This window comes from Strix aluco, chromosome 5 (genome assembly GCF_031877795.1).
Source record: "Strix aluco isolate bStrAlu1 chromosome 5, bStrAlu1.hap1, whole genome shotgun sequence".
Classification (NCBI taxonomy): domain Eukaryota; kingdom Metazoa; phylum Chordata; class Aves; order Strigiformes; family Strigidae; genus Strix; species Strix aluco.
In genome coordinates this window covers 16,158,729-16,186,645 of record NC_133935.1, presented here as the reverse complement: position 1 = coordinate 16,186,645, position 27,917 = coordinate 16,158,729, and the positions used below count along the sequence as shown (strand labels likewise).

Sequence of the window (27,917 nt, the reverse complement as noted above, 5' to 3'; positions counted from 1 at the left end):
CCTATGTGCATACACAGAAAACACATGAAAGTATGTAGCCCCACCACAGACAGAAATAAGTGCAAATTGTTCTGTGAGTATATGCATCTGTGCACACCCCTAGCTACAGATGCAGACAGGTATCACAGCCACACAGCATGCTGCAGAGAAACCGTGTATGCAAATACACACATGTATGCACAAATCCCCTCACACATTGTGCATCTACAGATACTCTACATGCAATGCACTCCCACAGGCCCATGTGGCCCTGGGCAGAGACTCCCTGTTGATGCTAGCTAGGTAGGAGTTAATAAAAGAAAGGCTGGTAAGGAAATTAAAAGCAGAAAAAAGTTGAAACCCCAGCACATGATTCTTCTCCTATCACATCTGTGAATCCTGGAGCGCGAGAGTAATTGTCTGCAATGAGTCAGACCAAAAGGCACAAGGAAATGGTTGCCATGACAACCTGCGCACTGCTCTAATTCAGCTCAGAATTAAAATGATATCAAATAATTTGCAAGCAAAGGGAACACGGCAAAGGCGCCGGGTGCCAATCTAAAAAATCCAGCTATATGCAGGCCTCTCCTGAGCCAGTGTCAAGAGCTCTCTTCCCTTCAGGCGTGACAACCATGGCAATCAGAGGAGCTACAGAGGCGGCAGTGATGGATAACCTTAGGCTAGAAGATTTCTGCTATGCACAGGCAAGAATGGGCTCCTGGGCTGGAGCTCCAGCCTGGAACAGGCTCCAGGACTGGGGATGTCCTAGAGAGATGCCTGACCAGACCCCACAAGAGAATCCCATTGTTCACAAGTTGTTATGGTGTCCCATTGAGAAAATACCCTGAAACAGCTGGTGAGGGCAGGATCTGGGCAGTGTCCGGACACAGGCACCCACCCACAGTGGGGGCTCTGTGCTGGGTGAAGTGACGCCCACATGGGCTGATGCACTTAATGTTTTTTTTCCTGGTAAGTGCTGCACCATACAAACACTGTCACTCAGCTGAGGCTACAAGGAAATATTTATTCTACAGAATTGGCTATTGTTTTCGCTTTTCCCTCAGGCAAGGGCTCATGCCCAAGGCAACAGGTAATGTCCACAAACAGACGGAGGAAGCACAATCCCTGTGCTGAAGATCTTACACCCTAGGCAGACAGCAGATACACCTTGGAAGAAAAGCAAATTGCAATGTCCACCCAGGGTAGGCAGAATGCTATCAAGATGTCTCACATACCTATTTGTAGCATTCTTTTGAGGATAAAATAAACATAATTGACCACCTTGTCATCAGTTACTGTCTATGCATGGAGACATCTATACGGCCTTTTGCAGGCAGATGCTTGCTCTTTCTGCCTGTTCACTGACCTGGCTGGAGGATAACCAGCTCTGAAAGGGAACCATGCGGCCCTAGCACTGATACCAAACCTTGGTGAAAGGCAGAGGTGGTAAGATCAGAGCCAGTGCAAAACAAGGCAACCACTTCACTTTTGACTGGCTCCTAGAACAGCTTTATGTCTGCCCTAGAAACACCCCAAAAAGCAGCCTTTTTGTTTACAGGTCTCTCCCCCAAGGCTCAGTATGTAAAGTAGAATGCAATGGATAGTAGAAAGGCATATGAATGGATGAAGGATGCAAGAAACACTGATTTTGGCACACCAACGGCACTGTGTAATGTTGATATCCTGGCCTGTGGGGTATTGGCTCAACCCTTAGGCCAGCCAAATGTGTACCGACTGATAATGGCCTCCAGACAGATGTCCCGACGGGTGGAGAAGGCATGGCTGCTGTTAGTACTAAAATCATCAGCATTTCTGCCTTACTGAGTGCCCCTAACACTTTCTATGACTGAGTGCCAAGGCATGGCCCCTTCAGATATCTCTCATTTTGTCTGATCCAAGGGATGCCCAAGAAACTGCTTGGGCTTCAGGAATTGCCAGAATGGCATCAGGCAGAAACCAGATGTAGCAGGTGAGGGTTGAAAATGAGTTGAGCTTTCGTTCTTTCTACCTGTGCCACCACTGGATGCAGGGGAGACCGGGATTTCCATAAAGGCACACAGGTGATGCCTCGGGAGCTCACAGAAGCCCCTGCACCAGGCCAATGTTGGCACAACCTCCAGCATTAAAAGAGGGGCAGCATTCCTTCTGAATATGTCAGAACACATTCAAGAGATCAGCTGCTCTCAAGTTTTGTATGGGTAACATTATGCTGGTTTCCAACCCAGTCTAGTGAAATAATTTTAATTCTCCAGCTTGAATGCAGTTATTCCCATGTAAAAGGTGCTTATGCTATTGTATCTTATTTCCATACATTTTAGCAGCTTCTACAGGTGCAACTTGTCACTTTCTAGAGAGGAGGTTGAAATGTTTTATCCACCCTAGCAACAAAACTGTGGGAATACAGAATTGTGTGTAGATTAGTTTGAAAAGATGCCACAGCAACAGAACGGCTGAAAAAGCCACTTGCACTTCCCCTCTTTGCTTGCTGGTAACAGACAGCAGGTAGCCACAATTGGGGACCAAAGAAGAGGATGGAGAGACATCAAGCTGGCCTGTAATCGCTTTTCAAATGAAGAGCTTCCATCAGGCTGATAGAGGTTGCATTTTAACCAGTGGTATCATGGCAAAATTACTTCCCATTATCTATTTTTCAGACTGATTGATCTCAAATACTTTCGAAAAAAAATCTAAGTCTTTTTGAAAATCTGCTCCTGCTGTGAGTACAAAGCTCTTCTGAAAATACTGGCGTTAATAACTCAGTGTCCCAAAACCCCCTCTGTAAAAGAGACAATATTTCTCTTCTCTCACCTTTCTTTGAGCTTGCCTAGGACTCTTCCCAAATACATCTGTATATACTGTCATCATCATGGGATAACAATTTCACTGTGGTCCAATCACTGCAGATAAGAACTAACAGTAACTTTGAATATAAACAGAGGAGAGAGGTATCATATAAAATAAACATGCATCTCTCAAGTGCCCATTTGGATTTGTTTTATTGGGCACCACAGAGCCTGTGCATGCCCCATGGTTTGTTGGTATTGGCTGTCTCCCATCCCTGAGACATGACAACCACGGCAAGGAACCTAATGGGAAGAAATGCCTACCCGCCCCTGTTGGGACTGACAGCCAGCTGACAACCACATAACTTGGAACAGCAAGAAGGTCAGGCAATGAAAGAGACATCATACACAGCCCAAAGAGACAGCTAAACTCCTGCACAGATTCCAGCAGTTTCACTGAGGCTTTAAATCACTAAAAGCTTTTGTCAGCAACTACATGTGATTTCTGCTGTGCACCCCCTGAGGACCAAAAAGCCCCAGGCTACTGACTCATGGGAGGGAGCAGATGACAGTGCTATCTGGGGCAGGACTTGGCTTGGGGAGAGTACCATCACAATTCCCTATTTTTCATTGCCAGCAAAGTTAGTGTGCGTGAACAGTACTGGACTGACATCCCAGGAGAATGGCTGCCTTCTAATTAATTATAATTAATCATCCAGGCATTACTTAATGTTTGCATAGTGCTTTGAAGTGCCAAAGTACAATATAGCAGGTAGATATTATTAATTCAAAGAAACAGGTATAGCCAAGCCAGGGGTAGGTTTGCCGGTGTGGCTTCCCACCAAAGAGGCCACACCAACTCAGCTCACAGGAATGGACCCTGCCTTAGCTCCACCATGTCCTCTGAGACACTTGTGGGTACCCTGAACCCTTTGCGTGCCCCAGGTACAGGGGCTTGGCCCACAGGGGAAGCAAAGAGGTGGGTAAAAAAGGGAGAGGGTAGGGCAGGGCAGAGGACACCACTTTTCCTTCTGAATTTGGCCACCTCCCCACCTGTTCTTGTGTGGAACAACACCTCTAACAGTGAGGGAAGCACCTCAGACTCCCTCCAAACCCATTCTGGGATTCCCTAGTGAGCTAAGCCAGACTGAAATGGGAGGAAGGAAGACCTTGTACTCCCCCTCCATCTCTGCTCTCAGCCCTCCAGCCTGGCTGCTCTCTAATCCCAGCTGACTGCTCCCTCATGCCCTGACAGCATCCAGGCCTGTGTTGTCTTCCTGCACATTTGATTTTACCAGTTTGCCTTTCTCTGCCTTGGCTGGGGATTGCCATTCAGGTGCCAGAAGAAAAGGGGCCCAATGCTCCCTGTCACTGGGATCCTCCCCATGGGGGCACGGGGTATACTCCCTCCCCACAGGCATGGCTGTAAATCCTAGAGCTTAATTTTTCACTGCATGCATAGTGAACATTTCAGAGAGCTTACAAATCCCCCCCAAGCACCATCAAGTCAAACAAGTGACAGTAACGATCAGTGGCAGAATGACAAGGCAGTTTGTACCACTTGCACTTTTATAGGGGCACTTAAAAAGTCTCTGTTGTTCCTCTTTTGCAGAACTGGGACTGCGTTTATCCAGAAACTACAAGCCTACCCAGATACTTGGCTTTCTGTGATCCAGTGCTGCATACCAAACTTCTGGTAGTATCCTAACTCTAAATGAACCCAGTATCAATCCCACTGAGGGCTGATGCCATCAGAGTTACATTAACGACAATCTGCATCCCATTCTGCTTTGATTTACTCTTTCTGTGTCTCCACTCACTCTCCTTCCTTCTCCTCTCCCCTGTACCCAGGATAGTATTGCAGTACTGCTCAGCATCATTTGTGCTGCAGCCTCTGCTGTGGGGTGCAGTCCCCTAGAATCAGGTCCTAGCCACTCAGGATGATTATATTACTATGAGGGGAGATGAAGAGAGACCTACTTCCTTACTCTCAAAGCTGCTATCCTCAAGATCAAAAAGTATTGCAGTAGGTAGTGTGACCACAATTATTTCCTGTGTTTTTGTTTTGTTTTTGTTTTGGTTTTTTTTAATTACTCCTGGTATGAAAGATTCGGATGATGAACATACTCACTACTGGAAACAAAGCAAATGGTAATACAGATATAATACCTCTTTGCTCCCTAAAACGCCCAAAACATGGTGTAAACTTACACTCAAGCCAGCACATGTGACATAACTTGGCAAACCCTTGCACTCCCACTGAAGTCTATAGGGGCTACAGCTGGGGGCCTGAAAGACTTTGGACCCTTTGGAAGAATCTATTTCCCCCAGTGCTGTCATGCAGTCCATACTTTGGATGAAATATGGGTAGTTTTCATGAACGCATAAGAAATGGGGAATGAATAACACCCAGCTGTGTGGAAGTAAGCAGAAGATGCTTGTGGTCAGGTCACTTAACGTGTGTGCTAGTGACAGGGACTGTGGTACCTTTAAGGAAAAAAAGCAATTAAGAATTTATTTCTGTGTCTCAACTTCTGTGGTTACCAGTGAGGATACTGGTTTGTTCTGTATCATTTCCACAAATGTCAGAATTTTTACCTTATTGTTACTAACGTGATTTCTTTCCCTATCTTCTGCTGCTTTCTCTACCCTCTTTCCTCTGCAGAGAATCCTGCCCCTTCACAGCATGTCCACACAGACAGTCAATTCAGCATTCAGCATAAATGAGGGGGTGGAAATCTCCACATGGGTTGTGGAAAGCGCTGCTAACAGAAAAGAAATGGCTCCGTCAGGGGCAGAGCCTCCTGCCACTTGTTCTTGCTTCAGCTCTTCCACCCAGAAGTTTCCTTCTTGTATTTATGCTGAATGCCAGCTGAACTGCCTGTGTGTCTCTGCAGTAACTCACAGGTCAGGAAAGGGAAGGAAAAGAACCATGAAAACCAATATTTTTTTAAAAAATGTTTTTTCTCCTCCCAAATTCATGCTTAGAAAAATGCTCCAGTGCTGCACAGAGACCCTTGGTACAGTTTCAGTGCCATTTCATTCTCTGTTGGGTATACTCATAATAGTTCCAGCTAGTATCAGTTTTGAGAGCAGTTTCTATGACCCAAGCACCTACTTAACATGAACTTTACTGAAACTATCTCTATTTCACAGGATAGACTTCATAATAATTTTCTGGCTTTGGGCTTGAAATGGTGGTATAGTAGTGAAAAGTGCTATTTCATAACACCCCTCCAGCTTCTAAGTACTCTCACTGCCCAGGTGATACTTAAAGAGTACCACTCTCAGCTGGAACTTACTGAAAGCCTGGAAATTAAAGAATGCTTCATCAGATGAAGTTAAACTGCCATAGTTTTACTGATGAGCAATACTGAAGATCATTCACTGTATCCTACCCAGCCTAGGCAAAAGCAATCCTGACTCTCTGATCTGAAGGTATCTGCTATATGGCCTTCTCTCTACTGGATACTCCTACAACAAAGTTGTTTGGTATATCCTACTCAGTCATTCCTTCCACCATACAGGACTCCATTAACACCAACCATTCTTTCACAAGCAGCTTTGCATCTCAGCATGTCTCAGGTGATAATTACTCCATTACCTGTTCCGTCAACCTCTTCCCTTAGTCAATGTTTCCAGGTCTAAACAAAATTCCCCTGAGCTACATCATCTCTTACCCCAATACTCCTACACAGAGAGTTTAAGTTGGATATGATGCCAGCATTATTGATTAATGTTGCTTTCATTAAATGGCTGCTGTTTCACTTCTGAGTTTACTGTATTTCCGTAAAGGCTGAAGCAATTGCTGCAGAAAATGGTAAAGCTTCAAAAGCGTTGGGGTTCTGTTGGAAATAATGAGCTTTACAAATTTTCCAAAAGTAGACTAATGAAGGTCTGCCAAAAGGGGTTTAAAGCTCAGATACAAAGGTAAGTTTGCCAATGTGTATGTCTGAGTTGGAAATCTAGCAGCAAGCCCATTCCATCAGCAAAAGTTATTTTTCAGCTGAGATAACAATGGCAATGCATGAACGTTCTTCCAAAACCAGAAGTGCCTCTTGCAAACAGTTCAGAACTTGCAGGAACTTCTCAACCTGCTCCTGCTCCAGAGAAATAGTCTCAATCCATGAATTTACCAGCCTTGGAGATGGGGAGCTTCCATTCAGACAGTCAGTTAGTTTCCCTTTCAAAAGCCTATCAGCCATTCAGTACCTGTTCTAATATTCTCTGTTTAGCCTGGTTTTCAACATCACAAGCTATTGTGGCTCCTGTCATTTCCCTTGAATGACAAGCTAACAGCTCTCAGCTCCCACTCTCAATACAAGATGAAACCATTTCATTCAAGATAAAAAGAGAAACCAGAATGTCCTACCTGCAGCAATACCCATCTTCCCATCCACAGACACAGCCACAGCCGTGCTCACTGTCACCACTTTTGGTAGGCCACCTCCCTCTGTCAAGACACAAATACAGCAGGCTTGGTTAGCTTACTGTCAGAGAGGAGTAAAACGCAGTGGGAGCAGCCTGCTCACACTCTTCCACGTCCAGGCCAGCGTGTACATATGTCTCAACCCTGAAAGAGACACTGTATCTTTCATGACATATAAGCAACCTAAGGGGTTATGATTATTTTGGGTTTTTTTCTTCTAGATAACGTCCTATGATAAAAGAAGTATCCTCAGCATAAAATGTAAAGGACTGGTCTCCTCAATTCTGGGCATGTAGAGCTTCTCTTAGGCGAGAAAGCTGTTCTGCTTCACGCACCAGCTAAACTCTGTAGACAGAGGAGAAGCAGGACAGGCAATTCTGACACTGACTCTTGCACAGCAAAGGCCAGGCTTACACCTAGCTCTGTTACCTGAGCCAGGCCAGCACTATAAACTGGAGAGACAGATGCAACCCTTGCAGATACTTTCAGGGTGCACTCCATTTTAGAAGCAAAGTCTTCTGGGACTTTGCTGCCTAAACTCTGTTATGCCCCAGGGTCTCCCAATTATCCTTTAGCTGCTGCTTTAAGCGTCCTATAGGTCCTATGTCACATCTGTCAGCCCTGTGCAGATCTCTTAGCTCCCACAGGGCGTTTAAAATAGCATGGCTGGATAGGTTTAAGCAACTGAATTCCACCTCCCCTCTCTTTGTTAGTGCAGTTGTTTCAGCCTGCAATTGTCCATGTGACCAATTCCATTTCTGTATTTCTTTTTTAAAGTGATTAGATTAGTTTCAGCTGGGGCACCTCCTTTGGAACTGCCAGGGGACAGTTTGAAGGTCAGCACGATCGATCTAGCCTGCAACTGATTCTGTCCTTGCATGCTGTATGGAAATGTCTTCCTCAGACAGATGGGTCACGGATTCTTTCCTTCCCAAGAGCTCCAGCATTCGTTACTGCTTTCCATTTCTGCCTTCATCATTCTTGTTGGTACCCAGTGTGTCCTGAGCATGATTCTGTGTCTACCACAGTTTAGCTTGGAGTCTCTCACTCACTTTTTTTGGACTGAAGCCAGATTAACTTGCTCAAGGATGTCAGAAATAGCAAAGCCCTTGTGAAACAAATACCCAGCCAACTTATGCTCACATGACTTGAGACTAAACCTGCCTTTATGGTGAACCCCAGATTTCTTGCTCTCCTTAGGATGGGACAAATAAGCAAAAAACACTTAGCAACCCTAGGAAAAAAAAAAAAAAAAGACAAACCAAAAAAAACCCAAACACCCAACACAGGAGAGATCTGGGCTGCAAGAACAGTTCTACTTGACTTGCAGATCCTTCCCTGCTGTCTTCTTCTCTCTGGGACTTTTGGACACTGGAAGGAGAAGCCCTGGATAAATTATTCTGATAATCTGCAGCCTTTCCCTGCTGGTTTCCTCTCCAACAGAGTCTTTGGGCTCTTCCTTCTTACGTGGTGAGAAGTACACCTGCCACGAAAACCCCTTATCACAGGGTGGGCATGTACTCAATCATGTGGAAAGCAGGAAAGGGGAACTTCAGCATCTAATTATCAGGGTGATCTGTTCTGGCCAAAAGGTGGGGCACCCCTGCTTCATCAGATGTCAATGAAGGGCCTGGACTCTGCTCTGACAGTGAAGCACTGTGTCTCAGAAGCACCGAGTAATATTTCCTGGCTCTTCACATGCATAGTGTGTGATCTCATGGATCACAGTCCCTCTAAGCCCAGCTACTCATCTCTAAAGAGACTAATAATCTCCCTTAGAGCATAAGGTCTTCAGGCCCAGGTACTACTTCTTACAATGGGCCTGTAGGGTTTCCAGGTGAATGGGGTCCTAGCTTGATTGAATTTTCTGACCAACAGCCACATAATACAAAAAACAGTGTCAGCTGTTTGTCTTCTGTCTTTATCCACGCAAAACTACCTGTGACTTTTATGAAAGCCATATCAAGCCACAGCCCCAGTGTTTAGCCAGGAGTGACTACTGCGGCCTGGGTAATGGCTGCCCTAGGAAGCCCCACAGGGTGTCACTGCCTGGTTTTCTAACCCATGCGCTATTCCAAAGAGCAAATGCCATGGCATGCAGGGCAGTAAAAGGTCCCTCCTGCCATGCCTCCTCCTCTTTCCACACTTGCCTTTGAAGTGAGATGTACGAGTGCTGGGCAGAGAGAGGCTTTTGTGGAAGGTTTCAAGTATTTTCTCTTTCCATCCCTTTCCCTTTACATCCTGGTTCATCTCTTGCCTCCCAGTCTGGTTTTCTCTTCTTTGCTACTTGCTTTCCCACCCACCAGCCTCCCACCACTGCGCCACAAAAAGCTTTAACAGCTAAAGTGCTGAGCTCTGTGACAGAGATGGAGTGCTAGGGGCCAGGAAGGAGCACAGAGGGGATTTCTGCCTTCTGTGGAGGAGTCTCACATGAGTATTTTGTTTTGATTGTTTCTTTCTAGGCTCTTCTGCTCTCTTCCAGCCTTTGAGGAGGTCCTGGCTGGCCCTGCAAACTCACAGGAACAGACACCCTAAGCATGAGGCTGAAAAGCCACTCCTTGCTTACTTCTCATGTTTGAGCTCCTTAGCTGGGCAAGAGGTGCCATAGTCTAGTAGTATGATTGGATGAGGGACCAATGAGACACCCTCATCAAGAGCAAGCCATGGAAAAGCCCTCCCTTTTCCACCACTATCTTCTATAACAAACTCATCCTCTCCTCTCATGGGAAGCAGTGATGGAAAAAGATGACACCACATCAGTCTTTGCTGCTACTTTCATCCAGTTCTCCTGATGATGTTCCCTCCCAGGCCTGGTCACATCTACCTGTCTAATTCCTTCTGTGACACCTTTCCCATCTCACGGTTCATGTGTTCTCCAGCCTCACAAGTACACTGTGATCACCCACGCCCCCGCCTCTCTAAATCCTTCGGTCTTCCCAGGCCCTGCATTTCCATGTATCCTTCACCTCCTCTGCAACCTCATGCTATGCAGCCCTGACTGCCTTCCCCACAGCTTGTAGCTTTATCTTTCTGCTGTGTCCAGTATCTTGGCCATGTCCCCTCTGTCTCTATGCCAGTGCGAAGATAAGGCCAAGAGGCCAGGTCTTAGCACTTCCCACTAGGTGGGAGGCAGTGATAAAGGGATCAGGACAAGCATGGCATGGGACGCAAGATGTGAAAAGCTTTCTCGTCCCTTCTCCTCAGCTCTGGTGTGAATTCAGCCTGGGGTTACCTGAATCATCTTCTGAGACAATGCTGTAGATGAAGCTCCCGGGGGGATGCTCGGCCGCCCGGCGGTACCACAGAGGGAAGTGGTCCATGGTGAAGATACTTTCTTTGTCCTTCTGTGTCAGGAATCTCCTGCCGAGAGAAAACCCAGGACAGCCTTGGTGTGGAGGTGCGGCAGCCCTGCTCGGGGCAACGCAGTGGGATCCCTGGGGCTGGGCGCATCACCTGCACCTCATCACCTGGGCTTCCCCTGCGGCAGAGGGAGCCCGGGGACCCCCGGGGCACCGAAACTTGCCAGCGCTAGGGTCCTCACGGAGCACCCCTCACCGCGGGGACTCCGGGGCCGTTTGTGAGATCTCCCTCGCTACCGAAGCACGGACCTGTGCCTCACACCCCCCGGCAGGCGCGGGTCAGCGGCCGACCCCCGGGGGACGGGACGGGCCGGGCCGAGCTGCTGACTGCCAGACCCCACCCGCTCGCCCGCGGCACAACTGCCGCCATTTTCCGTCAGCGCCGGGGGGCCCGGCGGCGGCTGCGCCCCCGCCCCGCTCCGCTCCCCGCCGCACCGGGGCCAGCGCCTCCGCCGGCCGCCCGCCAGGTGCCGCTGTTGCCCCGGCCGAGGCCCTCAGCGGCGCCGCCGGCGGCCCCGAGGGCGGGCGGGGGGAGGCCGCGGGCCGGCAGGGCCCAGCCGGCGGCAGAGCGGAGGCTGCTGCAGCTGCCTGAGGGCTCTGGGGCTTAGTGCCTGGGGAGGGAGGGAAGATGTCCACCTCCCCTCCTCCTGCCCCGCGGGAGGCCTGGCAGGTTACGCCGTGAGGGGCAAAGGGCAGGGCCGGGCCTGAGAAGTGAGGCACGGCGGGCACGAACGGGTGGGCGAGGGAAGCCAGGCTGGCCTGTGGCCTGTTGAAGGCTGTTAATTACTGCAGGAGAATGGGGAGCAGGTGAGGAAAGGGAATTAGACAGTCTCCTACAAAAAAAAAAAAAACAAACCAACCCAAAACAAAACAAAACAAAAAAATGAACGTCATGCTGCAGTGGCTAAATACTGAACTCCTAGAGATGCATGGAATGAAGTACTTGAGGAAATGGGTGCTCCCGAAGGCAAGAGGGTGGGTCCTGAGGGCATGGCAAGACAGGCAGCGGGTGCTCGGGAGAGACCTTCTGAAAATCAGGTCATTGGCTTCCCTGGAGGTCCCTATGTCTTGCCTGACAAATCCCCTTTGTTTTCAGGCTCTCGTTTTGCTGTATATTTTGACAAATGATAATTACTCATTTATACAGTTCCTTCCTTTCAGGGAATTCCAAAGGCGCTTCTTGAGTGATGTGCAGGATCTGTCACTGCAGTGCGGTGACTGTGGCTGTTTAAAAGCACTGAACGATGGTCCTGATGAGCAGTATGGGATAGGGAATCATCATATCAGCCTTCTATAGCACACGTTATTTTCTCCCTTGTCACCAGAGCCTGACTACTCTGACTTACCCAGACTGCCTCAAAACCATGAAGAGTGTGGCTGACAGAGCGTCACCTTTCAGGCCCAGCAGAGCTCTCTGCCCTGAATGTACGACTCGTGTTTGGGGAACTCAGAGACAGAGAAATAGCTGCCAAGAAACTAAGGACCACCACCAACACTGTCCCCTTCTGTTCCATCTGCTGATGTGCCCCTGAGCTGTCCTTTCTTAGAGCAGCGTGCACCTGCCTGCGTATTCAAAACACAACAAAAATGCAATCTATACCCTTTCCATGTCAAAACCCTCCACTGAACACACACTTTTGCCTTGAGGGAGAGGACAAGAGAATGAATCATATATGACAGATGTCAGTCACATCGCTTAATGCCTCACTGGAAGGCACTGGGATACTACTGCAATGTGGGCAATGTAAGAGGCAGAACAGAACAAACCTGGAAGAGGAATTGAGACTGAAAGATCAAACCTAGCCAAGCTGGAATGTCACCAGGGCACTGGAGTGCAGAGCGTCTGCACTGCAAAATGGTCCTGGGGATATATAGTAACTGTGGACATTTTCTCTGTTAGCTGACCGAAGTCAGGGAGTGACTGAAGGTTTTCACTGAAATGAATGCACTTTGGGACAGCATTTTAAGAAAAACTCAAAAGGACCAGAAGACAACAAAGGACGCCTACTACCCCAACTCTGTAAATCAGCACCCATACCGCCAAGGTGTTGCTTCTTTCTGTCTCCCCAAATACATTTCTAAGGCTGGTGGTGATTTTATGCTGCCCCTTCAGAGTCACTGAGAGAAACCCTTAGTGCAGTTTAGGGACTTACCTGTTAGAAATTTTCTCAGAGCCCACATATAGGACATTCCTCATGAGTCCAGCTCGAGTGCCCAGAAATGCCATCTCCACACCTGCCTCAGTCTCCCTGTGGAATAGAAACATACAAGCAGAAGCAAACAGTTCTTAGAAGAACAGCCACCTCCCTGCCTCAGGGTGAGGACCTTTCAAACTAGAAGCTACACCTGGAGAGGTGGTCCCAAGTTCATTTGCAATATAACCCATTTGTACAGGAGTGGCACTGGCTCCTACCTGCTAATGGCAACAGGTTGTTCCTGGCTAACAGTTGGCAGGCTTAGACCTCTGCCTAGATTCACACTTTTGAAGTTTGCTCATTTAATTTTCTTCTAAGTAGACCATAAGCTCCTCTTCTCCTGCTAGCCCTGCTCCAGGCTGCCTGCATGAGGCTGAAGGGAGGGAGAGGGACTGCAGAGAGTAGCTGTCTCAGGGATGCAGGGGATGGGCGGGCTAGCAGACTGACCCTGAAGCAGTAGATTGATTCAGGCAATGTCTTGCTGGAGGAATCAAGGGCACAGATGGGACACCTGCATGGCGGAGAGCCTGCTGCAGTGTGGTGGCCTTAAAGTGAGGGGTGCATGTAGCTGTTTAAAGATGTGCTGATAATTGGGTGTCCTAGCATGACTGCCACTGGCTCAAGCTCTGTTAGAGGTAGGGATACCAATAACTGAAACATGGACAGGAGTCCTGTGGCCACACATCTGTGTAAGTAGCACGTTGTCCGCTCAAAGTAGATCTGTGCAACATGATATTAGATACTACAAGCAAAAGGTGCCTCTCTGGAAATAATAAAGTGGAAACTTTACGGAAGCCAGTCTGTATACCCACTTCCTGAGGCTTAATCTGAAGGCATCACCAAGAGAGACAAGATCAAATACCCTTTTCTTCGCTTCTGGTAAGGGAGCAAATTCCTTGCCACCTGGGATGGAGCTTCTGCTGCAGTCATATGGGAAGTCAAGCCAAACCACGCTGCAGCCATTCAAAGGGATAACTGATGCATGTGGAAATAACTCATAATAACTTTAAACTGAAATGGTCTCAGGTGCCCTGAGATACCAAATTCTGTCAACTACAGAGGCCAATGCAGTGCATATGAGTTAGGTGCTGCAAAGAGCTGGTGCCGAACACCCCTTGCAGTGACACATCCAAACCACTGTTGTCATCCAGTGATATTCAGAAAAACTCACCAAACTAAAGGCTCCCCTGAGAAGGCCCAACCCGCTGGAGCCCACTCCTGAGAGACACTTTTTGAGTTATTTTTAAAGTTATTGAGCTATTTCTAAAGTTTCTTATATGCTGTGCAAGGATCGTGACTGTTTGAGGCATTGCATAAGCCCACAGCATCTGGAGATGCATTTTCAATGATGTTTTACTCCTATTTATTTCTCATAGACTTACATGGACATATTGAGGGCTAGTGTTGTCCAGTAAGCCTCCATGGGTGCAGTGACCACTGCATCAAACAGCAATTCCTGGACCAAATCCTCATCACCTAAGAAGAAGAGAGAACAAGAATCAGGAGAGAGATAGGTCCCTCCCTAAGATGTCTTAGAGAGTTCCTTATTATGGAGCATCTGCCTGGCCCAGAGCAGTAAAGCAATGTCACAAAAAGAGGCCTCTCCTTGCAGGGCTAAGAACAGGACATACCACCCTGTATGACAGAGAGCACAGAACAGATGTCATATCTAAGATCGTTCCCCTGCAAACTCAGTGGAAGGGTTTAGGTTTGAAAATGTGGGGGAGAGGCTTTCAAATTAAGTTATTCATCAGGCCTTCATTCCAACCTTCTCCTTGATTTAACAGGCTGTCCACAACCATTGCTTCAAACCCCTGCTTTGACCTTTCTTCTAGGTGCCATGTAGAAGGACACCAGACACCCCATTCCACTCAAGAAGCTTCTTCAAAGCCCCTAGTGACTTCTTCATGGCTTCTACTCTGTCCTTGTGTTCACTGATTTCTCTGTTACCTCTCTGTCCTTCCTACAAATCTCACAAAACGCTGTCCTGTCCTGGTTCCTCCCAGATGCTTGAGCCAGTTTAGGCTACCAGTCTAGCCCAGCCTGGATTGGGACTGAGAGGCATTTAGGAAGGTTTGGATATGCCATGTGCTAAATGGCATAATCTAAGGTCGTGTTTATTTGTCTTGCTTCATTTCTGTATTGCCCTACCTGCATTCATTCCATGCTGAGAGAATGTGATGGCTATCATAATGCTGTTCTATATGGAGCCACCCACCCCTTTCAGTGTTTCTGCCTCCACTTACTGGGTTGAGGTCACAGCTCTCCCCTAATATTTTCGTCCAACTTTCTTTCTTTGTCACAGTTGTCAGAATCCATTTCTCCATCCTTGCTGTCATTCAGACCTCAAAACCAGAGCTCACCAGCAGATCTTTCCCTTCCCAGACTCCACATATCTAGGATGTATCCAAATCCTATCCCTTTTTTCATCCACAGCACTTCCAAATCTGCATGTTTCTCACAGTCAGCTCTCCCGAAACTTTCCTCATCCTCCTCCCTGGCCTCTTCAACTCATACGTCTCATCTTTTCAGCCTCCTCCAAAGACAGCCTGCAGGGGTCTGCTCACACTGTGCAAGAGATGAACAATTATTGGATTACATTTGGGTTTAATTTTAAGAGATTCCCATCCTCATGTCAACAGTTTATGCCTCTCAGGTGGAGCATTACATGCAAAAGCTTGTACTTGGCACAACTAAGGGAGCTGAAGCTGTGGAGAGTGAAGTGGGCTGAAGGACATCCTAAAGCTGAAATGCTGGAGGGAGTTCCCATGCACAGCTTCCCACCTCTCCCCCCTGACAGAGATCCCACTCCGTAGCAGTGCTATATCATCTGTTTGTGTGGCTACACATTGCCTGTAGAATGGGACCTGGTGCAAGGGATGAGCAGCAGGGGGAGCAGGAAAGATAATAAGTCTGTAACAACTTTTTCCCCAAATCAATTACCAATTGTGTTTGGAAAATAAAATTAATAATCCTTGTTCTGAAAGAACCCATCTGTCTAGATGGCACCATGCAGACCTCGGAGAATGCTGACCGGGGCCCTGGGGAGCAGAGTAGTCACTAGTCACAGCAGCTTTCCTGGCTCTTCCCGCCATCACCACTTCTAGCCCAGCTGGTCAGTCTGTCTTAAACATGGTGTGCAGCCCCCAACGAGCTTCATTCAAGCCTTTCACTTTTCAGTATTTCCTATGCCGAGATCCTCATTAAGGCCGAGTTATGTGACAGCTTTGAAATGGAAAAAAATATCCTCTGATGGAGACAAGGAAGTGGATCCTCAGCTCATTTCCACATGTGAATTAAACTGGGCTTGAGTTCAGTCCTGCCTGCATGAGCAGGTGTCACAGGAGCTCATTCTGACACCAATCAGTTTGTCACAGTCCCCCCTCCCCCATGATGGGTACAGGAAAACCCCAGGAGGGCCCTTTTAGTGCCTGGCACTCACATTCCAGGTCAGGTTCCTCTCCGGTGAGGAAACGGATCACAGCCTCCAGCTGGCTGAGCTTCCGGTGGTCTGGATCAATGTCGGTGATGCAGTAAATCCTGGTGGGGAGGGGAGAAGAAGCCCGCAAGGACAAAGAGAAACCACATCAAGCAAATGCTTCTGGAAAGTAATAACTGCAAACGAAAGTTCAGCGAGAGCACTTGTGCTGCAAAGATTTTGCCGCTGCTGCATGCTGTGCCCACTCAAAAATCTAACAATGTGGCTGTAAGTCAAACTCTACCAATAAACCGAACACAAATTTATCTGAGTGCTGCGCTTAATAGAGCTGATGTTATGTTCTCCGGCATAAGCTCACAATGCAACATAGCAGTCCCAAAACCTTCCAGCAGTTATCCATATTATATGCTGTTTAAGATGTATAGCTGTGTCTATATAAACAATAACAATGTGATGGAGAGACCTGAAAAGCAGAGGGTCGCATGCAATGTGAGTAAAACTGGGTTGGGAGCAGATAAACTAAGAGACAGAAAACCAAAATGTGAGACAAGGAATGAGCTTAAAGTATTATATGGTGGCAACAAAAGCTGTCCCAAAGGGACAGAGCTTCAGGAGCCTCAGGACACAGTCTGGGGAGAAGTGGGAGAATGTATTACAAATGCATTATAAAAGAAACCAGTCTTCTAATCCTGCTTCCAATTTTGACCGCTTTATTGTCAGGACAATGGAGAGGAAGGGGTTATGAGAGAGAATTACAACTCATAAAGGGGCTGAAAGGAGTGATTTATGAGAGAAGTCTAAAAGAAATGAATATGTAAAGTGTGGTAAGCTGACACCCCAAGTTAGGAGTAGAAGAAGGAGCAGTCACTGTTTGTGTCTCAATTGCGCTGCCTATGAAACTTGACAGTGTAATGAGAGGTGTGAAGGGCTGCAGGGCTTCTTGAATATAGTTATTTTGGCTTTCATACAGGCTGGGTTCATGTGCCTGGGTGTAACTGAATGTTGGGTTCATGAAAATCCCAAACCTCACAGCAATAAATGGAAAGTGCCATGCTTCACCCCATTTCATATCCAAACAAAGCAAAACCATAAATTATGCTTGCTATTGAAAGAGGGATCATAAATCACCTCCATGTTCACTAGAAGCTAGGTCTAGGCTTAGTTCAGAAGAATGCCAACCAAAAATAAGCTAGGCTTTAAAAAAGCATTTCAATCTCTCGCTAAGCTTGCAACAAAATTTCCTGACAGGTCTGACATACTGTAGGTTTTGTAGCACAATTCTGAGCAACATGAGGAGGAACAAAGTAAGTCTGAGCACAGAAGACTGAGCATAAATTTCAGGAGATGTCTCTTAGCAGAGGGTTGTGCCAGGCCTTGGTGGGATCTCCCAAAGGAAGAGGTGGAACTGAATTGCCTGGAGACAATCAGATCTCTGCAGGTGCAGCCCCTGAACAACATTGCTTTTTCTCTAGGCCACAGAGGGCCCTGAACTCAAGCCAAATTGCTGGGAACTTTGCCAAAATCTCATGACAAAGGCCTGTGTCATTGATAGGATTTCCTCCACTTACCATTCATTTGCTAAAAACAAGTCTGGCTGGAGCAGGTCATGCAAACCTGAAACCAGATAATACATAGAGCGTTCAGTTAGGCAGCAGGCAGGCAGATACAGGCTGTGAAGGAGAAGTGAAGCAGTGAAGTTCAGAGTAGCTACCTTGTCCCTTAGGACAGCATGGCCATTTCAGATTAACCTACCTTCTTCCACTGAAGTGTTCCCCAGCATAATGTACTCCCCGTGTCCCCTGGACAGCACAACACCCAGACTGCAGACAGGAAGGAAAACAGAGGGCTTGTCAGCAAGGAGAGGTCTAATCCCTAAACATGACACTGCGTTCCCAACAGTTATAACCCTTAAAGACATTAACTCCCTCCACAGCTATTCAAGAAAAGAACATCATCAAAAGAGGATTAAGTGGGTTCTGATTTCAGCACAAGAGGCTAAGGAACCTGTCTGTAGGGCTATGAGGCATTTTTGGTGACATTTATTTGGCCAACGTTGTAGGTTCAGGTTAACAATAACATTTCTCAAACCTGTGCCAGTTTCAAACCATTTCAGCTGGGGAAAAAACACAAAAATTTGTTTGCTTGGTTTCTTATGCAATGTTTTATAATTTTCAGTTTATAACAATGTTTTGTTTAGAGCCATATGCCAGAACATAAAACATATTCAGTGGAACTGAAAATTGAAGATGTCTCGTTTCTATAAAATGAAACGACATACTTCACCTAAGGTATAGCTTTAGGACTCTGAACTTCAGATAAAGCATAATATTCCTTTTGATTTGACCGCAAACTATTTTAATGGCTATAGGAGCAAAGAAGTCAGTTATTCACACTGCTCTACTCATGAGTCGTAGCCAGTTTTATGAAGAAATGGGACCGATTTGCTGTCCCTGATGGCAGACTTCTTATAGACCATATCGGTGTCATGCGAGTCCTTGCTCACCTGAAGGGTGTGCCACTGATGTCCGTGAAGAAATAATCATTGGTGAGGAAGAGAACTCGTTTCTGGAATAAGAGCATGAATAAGAAAGTGAGAGACTATCTGACAGACCAAGAGCATAGTGATAATGGGGACCTGGGATATACTCCTCAAGGCTAATCAAAAGCAGTTGATCATTACCAACACTTCACACCCTGCTAGGGCTGGCTGGAGGCAGGAATGAATGTTCAGTATTCAGCATGTTCAGCAGCTTGTGACTTTTGGGATCCAGACAGGCACTCTGTCATTCCATCTAGGGCTTCAGTTAAATCTTTCTTTGCTCCTAGGGCTCCTGCACAGGCTGCAGGAAAGGGTGGGGGGGAAGCTGCCCTCCCCCTCGCACCCTCCAAGCCAACGTGCTGGGGCCCTGCAGCTCTCTTGCTTTACAGAGCAACCTTGATGGCTTTGCACATCATCATCATCCCAAGCAGGAGCGGGGGCTCAGTGAGACAGGTATGACAGAAAGGTGGGGTTGGAGGAGAGGCAGGATGACAAACCTACCCACTGTGTGGGTGGGCAGCCAGGGCCAAGTCTCCCCACTCCTGTGGAAAATGCTGAGATTCCTGAATTTGCTTTCATGCCAAACTGGGACAAAACATTAACATATTCCAATTTTGTTTAAAAAAATCAGTTAAAAAAATTACATTTTCAAATTTTAAAAAAGTGCTGATTCAAGTCCAAGCCATTTTGATTCACATGAAAATATTTTCTTCAGACTGACATTTCAACTGAAGACATTTCAGGTTTTTGAAAGCTGCTTCAGAACTTCAGCTGTTTGCCAGACTGGCCTTTTCCTGTAGGAAAGTGTTGATTTCAGTGGAACTCTTTTCCAAGGGAGAAAAGTTTTTGGAAAGTTTCTATCCAACCCTTATGCCAGTGTATGAACCCTAATATGTTTAAAATCCCAGCTCCTGTCTGAAAACGAGGTGAGAGGATGTGTGTGGGAGACAGGGAGTGAACACAGAAAACTCAGTGTTCCCCAGGGAAAGTCGTGCCTGCTCTAACCTGCTCAAGCCAATGCTGCAGTGGAAGTGAAGTGAGGCACAAAGGGGGAGCCATCGCTAGCTCCACAGTGTGCCTCTACAGTGCACACAGCGGATGGGCTGATGGGGATGGGTGGTGGTGTTAGGTGAGGAGGTGGAGGACGGCTCAACTCATTCCCTCCCCTGTCTCTCCATGCATGGCAATTGTGTACTGCAGAGCGACAGGGTCCAAGCCTTTTGCTGAGTCAAGATGTTCCAAAGTGCTGTGGTACCCCCAAGGAACATAGAATGGTGGTGGTTTGGTGGCTGTGGGGAAGGTTCAAGAGGTATTAAGCCTCCCTTTCCTTGACAGTCTGATCTGACCACGGAGAGGGGAAGGCCTGGGATGTAGGCCTGCCCCTGGGGGAAAGGATGCAGTAGAAAGTGGTCCAGGGATGCCACTACTCTGAGACCCTTTCCTTCAGTGTGGCTTGTTCTGCTCATCCTTTGTTCCCCTGACCTGCCCCTCTTCTGCACCTGCAGCCACTCAGCACTTGCACCTGGTGGGAGAGAGGCAAACCTCTGTTTGAGCAGCGGGAGGGGATGGGTGGCCATCCCTCCCCAGGACAGCTGGAGGTATCACCCCTTATCCATGGGAAGGAAGAGAAGCAGGGGCACCCTTGAGCCAAGAGGAGCTGAGGATGATCAGACACGACTTTGCTACACAGTGCAGAGTAAGGGAGAAGACAAGAAAGGGGTGTGTTGGCACAGCGATAGGGTGGCTGACTACCAGCACCTGCCGTCTGGGAACACATGTATTTCCAGTTTTGGTATTGTCACTGTACTAGTCAGCCAGTCCTGGCTAATGCCATTATCAGTGGTTTGCCACAACTCCTACCCATGTCCTTGCTCTTTTGCTTTCACAGTCACAAACCTTTGTACCCTAGATGCAAGCAAAAGCATTTTTTACCACTAGATCTCTCTAACAACTACCCCTTGTCTTTGGTCCTTGTTTTTCCCTATCTCACTCTGCTCTCAATACCTTCCTGAGATCAACGTGGGGAATCAACGTTTACATGGCTGACAGAATCATTTCTATCACCCGCACTCAGCCCTTCTCTCTGCCATCTGACTGCCTCATTCTCTTTGTTTCAAGGCTCTGTCAGCACTTTCTTTGTTTCAACGCTGCTCTGCTTCATCAGCTAGCAGAGTAGAAGTGGGAATTGCTAAGTTTCACTTCTGGTCCTCGCTCCGTGTGTGTTCTGATAATAGTAAAACTGTCACATACTCAGCTTCAGTCTCCTATTATGCTTCATAATGCTTGCAGAGTAGCAGAGTAAAACAGATAATACCTCTTACCAAGGCTACTTTTTGTTTTCTTTTTTTCCCTGAGTAGGGGAGCAGAAAGATGTCCCTAAAATACTGAACTAAAAAGGTATTTTTGGATGACTCAGAAGAAATGTTATTGAGGGTGCACAGAGACAGAGGTTAAGGTAGCAAAATAAGCAATCTAGACTTACAAAGAATAGATCTTGCTGGAAAACCCTGATTGCTTTTCTGGCAGAATAACAAAGGTAATGGATGAAGGGAATAAAGGACATGCAATGTATCTGGGTTTATATAAAGCACTTGAAACAGCTTCTCATGAAATTTTATGTTAAAGAATCAGTTAAAGTGGGCTTAAATAAGATGTGGAGTGAGAACCAGCTGCAGTACTGTAAACAAAAAGAAACAGTAAACAACAGGGCATCGAGGGAAAAAGATCTAATGAGAGAAACAGGCTGTTTTAGGAGCCCTTATGTACAGTGATCTGTAAGACAAAATAAAACAACATTTCTCATCGCACTGAGAAGAAGTCCCAACAGCCCTAAAAATTAGAAAGGCTGGACAAGAAGGAAAGGGATTCATGTGGAAAAATGGCAACTGGCAAAAATAGCTAAGAAACACAGAAACCAAGGTAGCTGTTCCAGTGCAGCTGTGGGAGAAAAAACTGAAGGGACAGCAGAAAGGAGATTTGGGGCTCCCTGTTCAGAAATATCCTGTTACAGAGAATAGATGCTCTCTACAGAGCAACAGGGAAACAGTACTCAAATAATTCAGTGAAGCCTTGGTACTTGTATACTAGGAAATATACAAGAGACAATGGGAGCAAAAATAATTGTTGAACTGCTTGGACTGAAAAGTGTGCAATATTCCAAATGCAGATGTTGGCAATGCCCAAGAGAGGAAGGGCAGAGCCATCGACAGGTACCTGATAGCTGCAAACACTGAGAATAGAGAAAGATAATTTAGTTCAAGATCCAGCCGTACAATCATTCAGAGGAAGCGGAGGGGTGTCTTCATTAGGAAAGGGCATCATTTCAGCAGTGGCTGTGAGCAGTCAGTTTATTGGAATTGGTGCTGACTGTGGCTTAGCATGGGAGCAGTTCAGCCAGCCTGATCGCTGAAAAAAATGGTCTCTATAAAAGTTGGAAAATTTTCCTGAAATATGGAAGACTTCTGGGGATTGTAACTTTCAGGACTCTGGAATACTTCCTAACAGGAAATGATGAAAGCCAAAATCTTTAGGAGAGTTAAATAAACCTGAATGAAAAAGTACCAGCAAATATAAATGTACAAGACAATTTTGCACGATTCCAATGGAAGATGTATAACCCTACATTAGAGCTGGTAGGGAGCATTCAAAAGTCTCCATTTCACTAGGACTTTTCCTAAAACATCTGCAAATATTTGCATAGAAATTTAATCCAGGACCTGAATAAAGGAAATCGCATTCTGACAGAGTGAGGGACAAAGTTTTCATGAGTGTTTTTGGGTAGGGAAAGTGAGTTGCAAAATAGCCTCCAAACGTCCTTCTGTCTAGGTCTAGCATAGTCTTTCCCCATTCTAAACTCTTGAAGATGTCCATTTCACAGCCCTATAAACAATGAACAACATGGGTTTTGGCTTTGACAAAGTAGGGAGCTGTGAGTAATTTCCAATACCTTTGGAAGAGCAGAATGTCAGTAGGTATAAAGAGCACTTGTAACGATGCTCTATTTTATGTCTTTTGCACATGTGTTATATATGTAGTGAAGCAATAAAATCCTCACACTCAGAAATGCTGAGCATTAAAACCACATCCTTTGTGGTTCTTCGGCATCCATTTCCCATCCCCTCTCTTGTGTGACCTGAACAGAAGGATAATTTCTTACCCCTTTATCCATAGGGACCTTCACATCCATAGAGAGGTAGCCTGTTTCCCCATTGATCATGGCTGTTCTCAGCTGCAGAGGTGAAGAAAATTAGTGTTAGTGTGTCCAGGCAGGGCAGGGCAGGAATTAATAGAGCTGCTTGTCATTAATGAACAGGGGCTGGCAGAAAACAGTGACTGTTTTTCCACCCCCCCAGCTCTTTCTTGCTTCTTTTAAACTGAGAACCTGTTCTCAGTGGTCAGGATCCTTGTTCAGTCAGGGCTGATAAGTGACACAGAATAATAATGGCTTATACTGAAAGCTTGTTGATACGTCTTTTTAGTGAAAGGAAAGGATCTGGAAGCTATGAAATTGCCAGTCCAAGTTTCAGACTTCACCATTTGACAGCCAGAAAGTCATTAGCATGGTGCTTTGAGAGCCTGGAAGAGGAGACGCCTGAGAAATTCACTAACTCCCCCAGACTGATTCCAAAGATCTTGGACATTTTTTAAAGTGATTTATAAATTATAGGCTGTATTCAGCAACACTTCTGAGGTGCAGCAAAGCAGCTGTTTAACACAGCAAAGCAAGAATGTATGATAGCAGGGTAGGCAGCGAGAAGACCACTTTATTCAATCCAGGTTTCAAAGGCAAAACATAATTTTCACAGTGACTCTCAGCCTCTTGTAAGAAAGAGCCGGGGAATTTTTCCACAACTGCAGAGGCTTTAACTTTATATCCAGCCTGCCAGAGCATATCAGCCTATTGCTTCAGCCTGAATAGAAAAAAAAGGTGGGAAGTAACTTATTCATTCACACAAATTGCTTCCGTACTCCCAGAGACAGGCCTCCATTCAGGTGCTGGCCAGTCTCAACTGCATTTTCTTTACAAGGCCACAGTTCTATTTATTATGGCTGCTTGATGTGGGTTATTTACAGACCTTGAATGTAAAGCATGTTGTTTCCCAAGACCCATGTCTTGGAAATCAAAACACTGACTATTACTCCCTTTTTGGCTAAGAGTGTTTGACCTCCTGCCAGAGCCATGGCACACTGTCTGTTCTGGCCTGACAACCTGCAGCATTTTCTATGGATTCTGGGTTTAGTTCAGATATTGTTGCTTCATTCATATCATCTTGAACATCAGGCATCTCTCACTGCCCCCATAAGGCAGTGGAGATCTCCTCAGCTCCAGCTAGTCTGCACACAGGCCACTTGTCCTGTGCCCAGCCCCCAGGTGACAGTGGCTGTAGGTTGGTGCCACAATCCTGACTTGCTGCTTCTTCCTCAATAGCTTTTCCTGCATTGAGAAGTCAATTACAGTCCTGGTGTCTGCCTCACCCCTGCCCCAATGCTCAGTCCTTTTTAGGCAGGACACTTCTGGCAACAACTGGCTTCCACTTTGAAAAATGTGTGGTGGAGTTTGTACAGTGGTGTAGTCTGGTGCACACTGAAGCACTTGTTCCCGACACCCCAAACAGCAAACTCTCTTACTCCAGGGCAGTGAGTCTGTGCTGTCCCCATCACTGGTAATGAGAGCTGCTGAATCCTCCCCCCTATCTGCTTATGTTGTTTCAAACCACAACAGATATACAATTTACCTGAGGGGTCTCACGACACCCAGGTGTTTTGCCACTCAGTTTCAACATCTTTGCAGACTAATTTCTTCTCCACTGGTTGTCAAGGCTGAAGAAAATCTGGGTGGCAGCTCCTAGACTGCTGGAGAGGGTCTCTTGACCCTTCCCTTTTCCCTTCACACTGAGAACATCCCTGTGTTCCTTTACAAGCAAGCCCAAACTTCATTTCTGCCTAGCTGCAGATAGTACTATTGTGCATCAATTGGTATTTTCCAGACAGTGCCATCTTCCCCTAGATTCCTTTTTAGCAGCTGGCTGTATTACACATCATTAGCACTTGGGCATATTTTTCCAGTCTGAATTTGCTGCTTATCAGTGTTGCTGAGATTATACTGCAACTGATGTTGAGTCTGTCATTGATCTAATACCATAGCTGCATATCTGAGTGTTGAAATGTTGGCAGCTTTCTGCTGCAGTGGGTGTATCTCAAGAGTCTCTAGACTTGCTGAAGTCACACTGCAGATATTGTTCGTGTCACTGAATGTCTCCGTACCCTCAGTGACTGCAACCTTTCTTTCTTCTGAAAGGTGCAGTACAGGAACACAAAGTGACTTTGTTTTTCATGTGTCGCTTGACTTTTTTTCACTGGATAATTTTATTTTGATTGCCTACAGATAGAAACCTTACACTTTGCATCATATTTACATTCAAGTATCAAAGTTATTTGGTCAGACAGGAACCTGCTAACCAAATAAATATGACAGCAAACCAAAGTCCTCTCATTTCCTGGATTTTTTTTTTTTTCTTTTTTGGTAAAATAGCAAACTGGGTAAAGAGGAGCAGCTCTAAAAGTGGCTCCAGTGAGAGAGAAAACTACAGTGGGATCAGAGCTCCTGTAAGACATCAGTGAGCCCCCACAAAGTCATTGGCAGCCTGCATCTTGGTGGTTCCACTCATGTAAAGCCTCTTATTTCTGTCTTGCTTTCTGTGTTTCACACCCAGTTCCACTGTGTTTCCTTTCTCAAGTTGCCACTCTTTCACTTCCCAAGTTACTTTGGTGTGGCCCTCTGTACTTGGCCTGCACTAGCCAGCAATTGCTACTTTGATCCTCTTGCTGGGCAGCTCCTTTGTCCTAGCTGTTTAAGTGGATATCTATAGCATCAGATCCGTTTATCTCAGCAGTCTCCCCTGTAATCCAGAAGCATGTGTCCCACAGGTAATTCTATTTTACTCCAAATTCAGTTCTTATCCTAGTAACTTAAGTGTCTATTCTCTCCTAATTCTTCTGAATAAAAGAAAACCAGCCACAGAGGAACTTGTCTACCTTCTCGTTATATCTGGGTTCCTAGTTGTGCAACACAGCAATGTGCAGCTGTTAAGTGCATGCTGCTTTTTGTTTATCACGTCTTAATAATTTTGCTCAGAAATCAGCAGGAAAGGTATTTTCTGATCTTTTCCCTCTGGTCAGCTGTTGTTTTCAGTGCCTCCACACCTGTGCGATAAGGTGGTTTCTGGAAATTTATTTTTCTCAAGTGTCTAAGTACCTTATTCTCTTTGTCTATTATTAATAGTGGCTGAAGCTTTAGTCTCTTTTTGAATGTACTTTCTTCCTTGTTGCAGATGTCTTTAATTGAGTGGCTTCAGCTATATCTCACCTACTACATGTATGGGTAACACCATGGCACACTGCCTAACTCCTAGGCTATCTTGGCTTTGTGTTAAGGCAGCATTTGGGCCATGTACACACAGGCTGGCTCCCTGGAGCTCCCTCCAAAGTGCTTCCTTACTCCTGCCAGTGCTTTCCCTCCCTGTTCCATGAGAAGGAAAACTAATACTGGTGAAGGAAGACAAGCACTTTTGTAGGGGAGCGTCATCCTTGACCTCTTTTAGACTGCCAACCTCTCAGTCAGGGTCAGTCAGGCACAGAAAAAAATAGGAGTGCCTGCTACTCCTCTGCCCCTTCCATACAGGCACACAAAATAATAGAAAGAAGGAGCTACAAAAAAGGCTAAATTAACTGTCTGATACTCACTATTTCATCCTGGTCTTCCCATTCCACTTCAGAGAGATCTACGCTATTGTAGTTCGGCTTAGGCTTCAGTTTCTTTCCTTCTTTATACTGGCATTTATTTAAAAAAAAAAAAAAGAAAAGAAAAATACCCAAGTAAGCGGCTAGATTACTTCCTAAACTAACCCTTCAATAATTGATATTTGAAAAACAGGGATGTCTCATTAATTCTCTGACTAGGAAGGCAGCTTTTGGGTGCAAGTGCCTTCTTGGTCCCATGCCATGTATGTATTTATGTGGACAGTGTGGGACTAGGAGAGTTCAAGTGGTAGAAGTTGATCCAGTAGCAAGGGATGGGCAGGAACACAGGTAAACTTGCAGTTAAAGGCTATGACCTCCTTTGTGAAAGTATTCTAAATAGATCAGTACAATACACTTGCCTCCAGGAAATAATTTTTTTCCCACAACTAAGAGTGTAATGCCATTAACACTATAAGACCAGCAGGAGATCTTTTCTGATGGGAATTAGGCTTTGACACCACTGACAGAAAGGTAGGTTTTTCACCTAGGGCTATCTGATGCAAAAGAGCTATTTCCCTGTAATCTTCCAGGTGAAGGAAAAGGTGTGAAGCAAACAAAGAGAGGCCAATTTCAGGTGGAGGATAAAGCAGTGCCCTTGCCCCATCCTGGAGACACTATGTGTCCCTTCTCTTCACATATTGAAGTAGAACTAGCTGTGCCTGTGGTCTGCCTGTGCAAAACTGCCTTTTTGAAGACAGCTGCTGTGAAGCCCTGTGGTGGCACTTTCTCTTGCCACTAACCACACTAACACTTACAGCTGTGCGCAGGTGGATTTGTGCCATCAGGCATGTGTATTAAATGTAAAATCATGGCATGCCTGGGTATCTGAGTAACGAGGCCAGCTGTGTGTTTGCAGACAGATGTGCAGTCTGGAGCTCCAGGAGACACCATGAGGGAGAAACATCGTGCTTGTGTCCACTCCCCTCAAGTCCCAGAAGGTCTTTGCAGCCTACTGGTCTCTAAATTGTCTTTCATTTACCATGTTACCAAGATTTGTGGTACTGGACCCTGCCAGCCTCAGATTGCCAAAATGTCCAACACTACAGCTTCTGGGTAGCTATTACTGGGGTGCTACTCATGCTGAATCTTCTTGTAGGAGATCTGCCCAAGCAAGGGGAATTGTTTTTTCAGCCTGGCAGTGAAACCTTGCATGGATGCAGATACACATGCACCCACAGTACAGCAAGTGCACACAAATACAGCCCTCACATGCACTCTTATGGAGAAAGACAGGCAGGGTGCCTTACACTTCATACACGTGTGTACATAAACACATCTATGTGGAATTGATTTGTCTGTCCCTCATGCTCCTGGGTGCCTATATATCAGAGTCTGGTAGACTTCACAGCTCAATAAAATGTGAGAAATCAGGAGCATCCCTGAAAGCCACTGTT

General features: G+C 46.2%; 1 protein-coding gene across 10 annotated transcripts in view; it reads right to left on the bottom strand.

Annotated features, from left to right (window-relative positions):
* The window catches only part of CACNA2D4 (calcium voltage-gated channel auxiliary subunit alpha2delta 4), a 132,814-nt gene that overhangs the window by 62,268 nt on the left and 42,629 nt on the right, over positions 1-27,917 (bottom strand). For 8 of the 10 annotated variants that reach the window (XM_074826122.1, XM_074826126.1, XM_074826116.1 and 5 more), the window contains 10 exons: positions 26,467-26,553; positions 22,880-22,951; positions 18,688-18,749; positions 17,937-18,004; positions 17,753-17,798; positions 16,188-16,285; positions 14,128-14,221; positions 12,704-12,799; positions 10,424-10,551; positions 7,135-7,215 (listed from right to left, as the gene is read on the bottom strand). In XM_074826122.1, the coding sequence (XP_074682223.1) occupies positions 7,135-7,215; positions 10,424-10,551; positions 12,704-12,799; positions 14,128-14,221; positions 16,188-16,285; positions 17,753-17,798; positions 17,937-18,004; positions 18,688-18,749; positions 22,880-22,951; positions 26,467-26,553 (832 nt within the window). The remainder of the gene's footprint in view (positions 1-7,134; positions 7,216-10,423; positions 10,552-12,703; positions 12,800-14,127; positions 14,222-16,187; positions 16,286-17,752; positions 17,799-17,936; positions 18,005-18,687; positions 18,750-22,879; positions 22,952-26,466; positions 26,554-27,917) is intronic. The other 2 variants (XM_074826119.1, XM_074826121.1) reach the window with 1 other exon arrangement.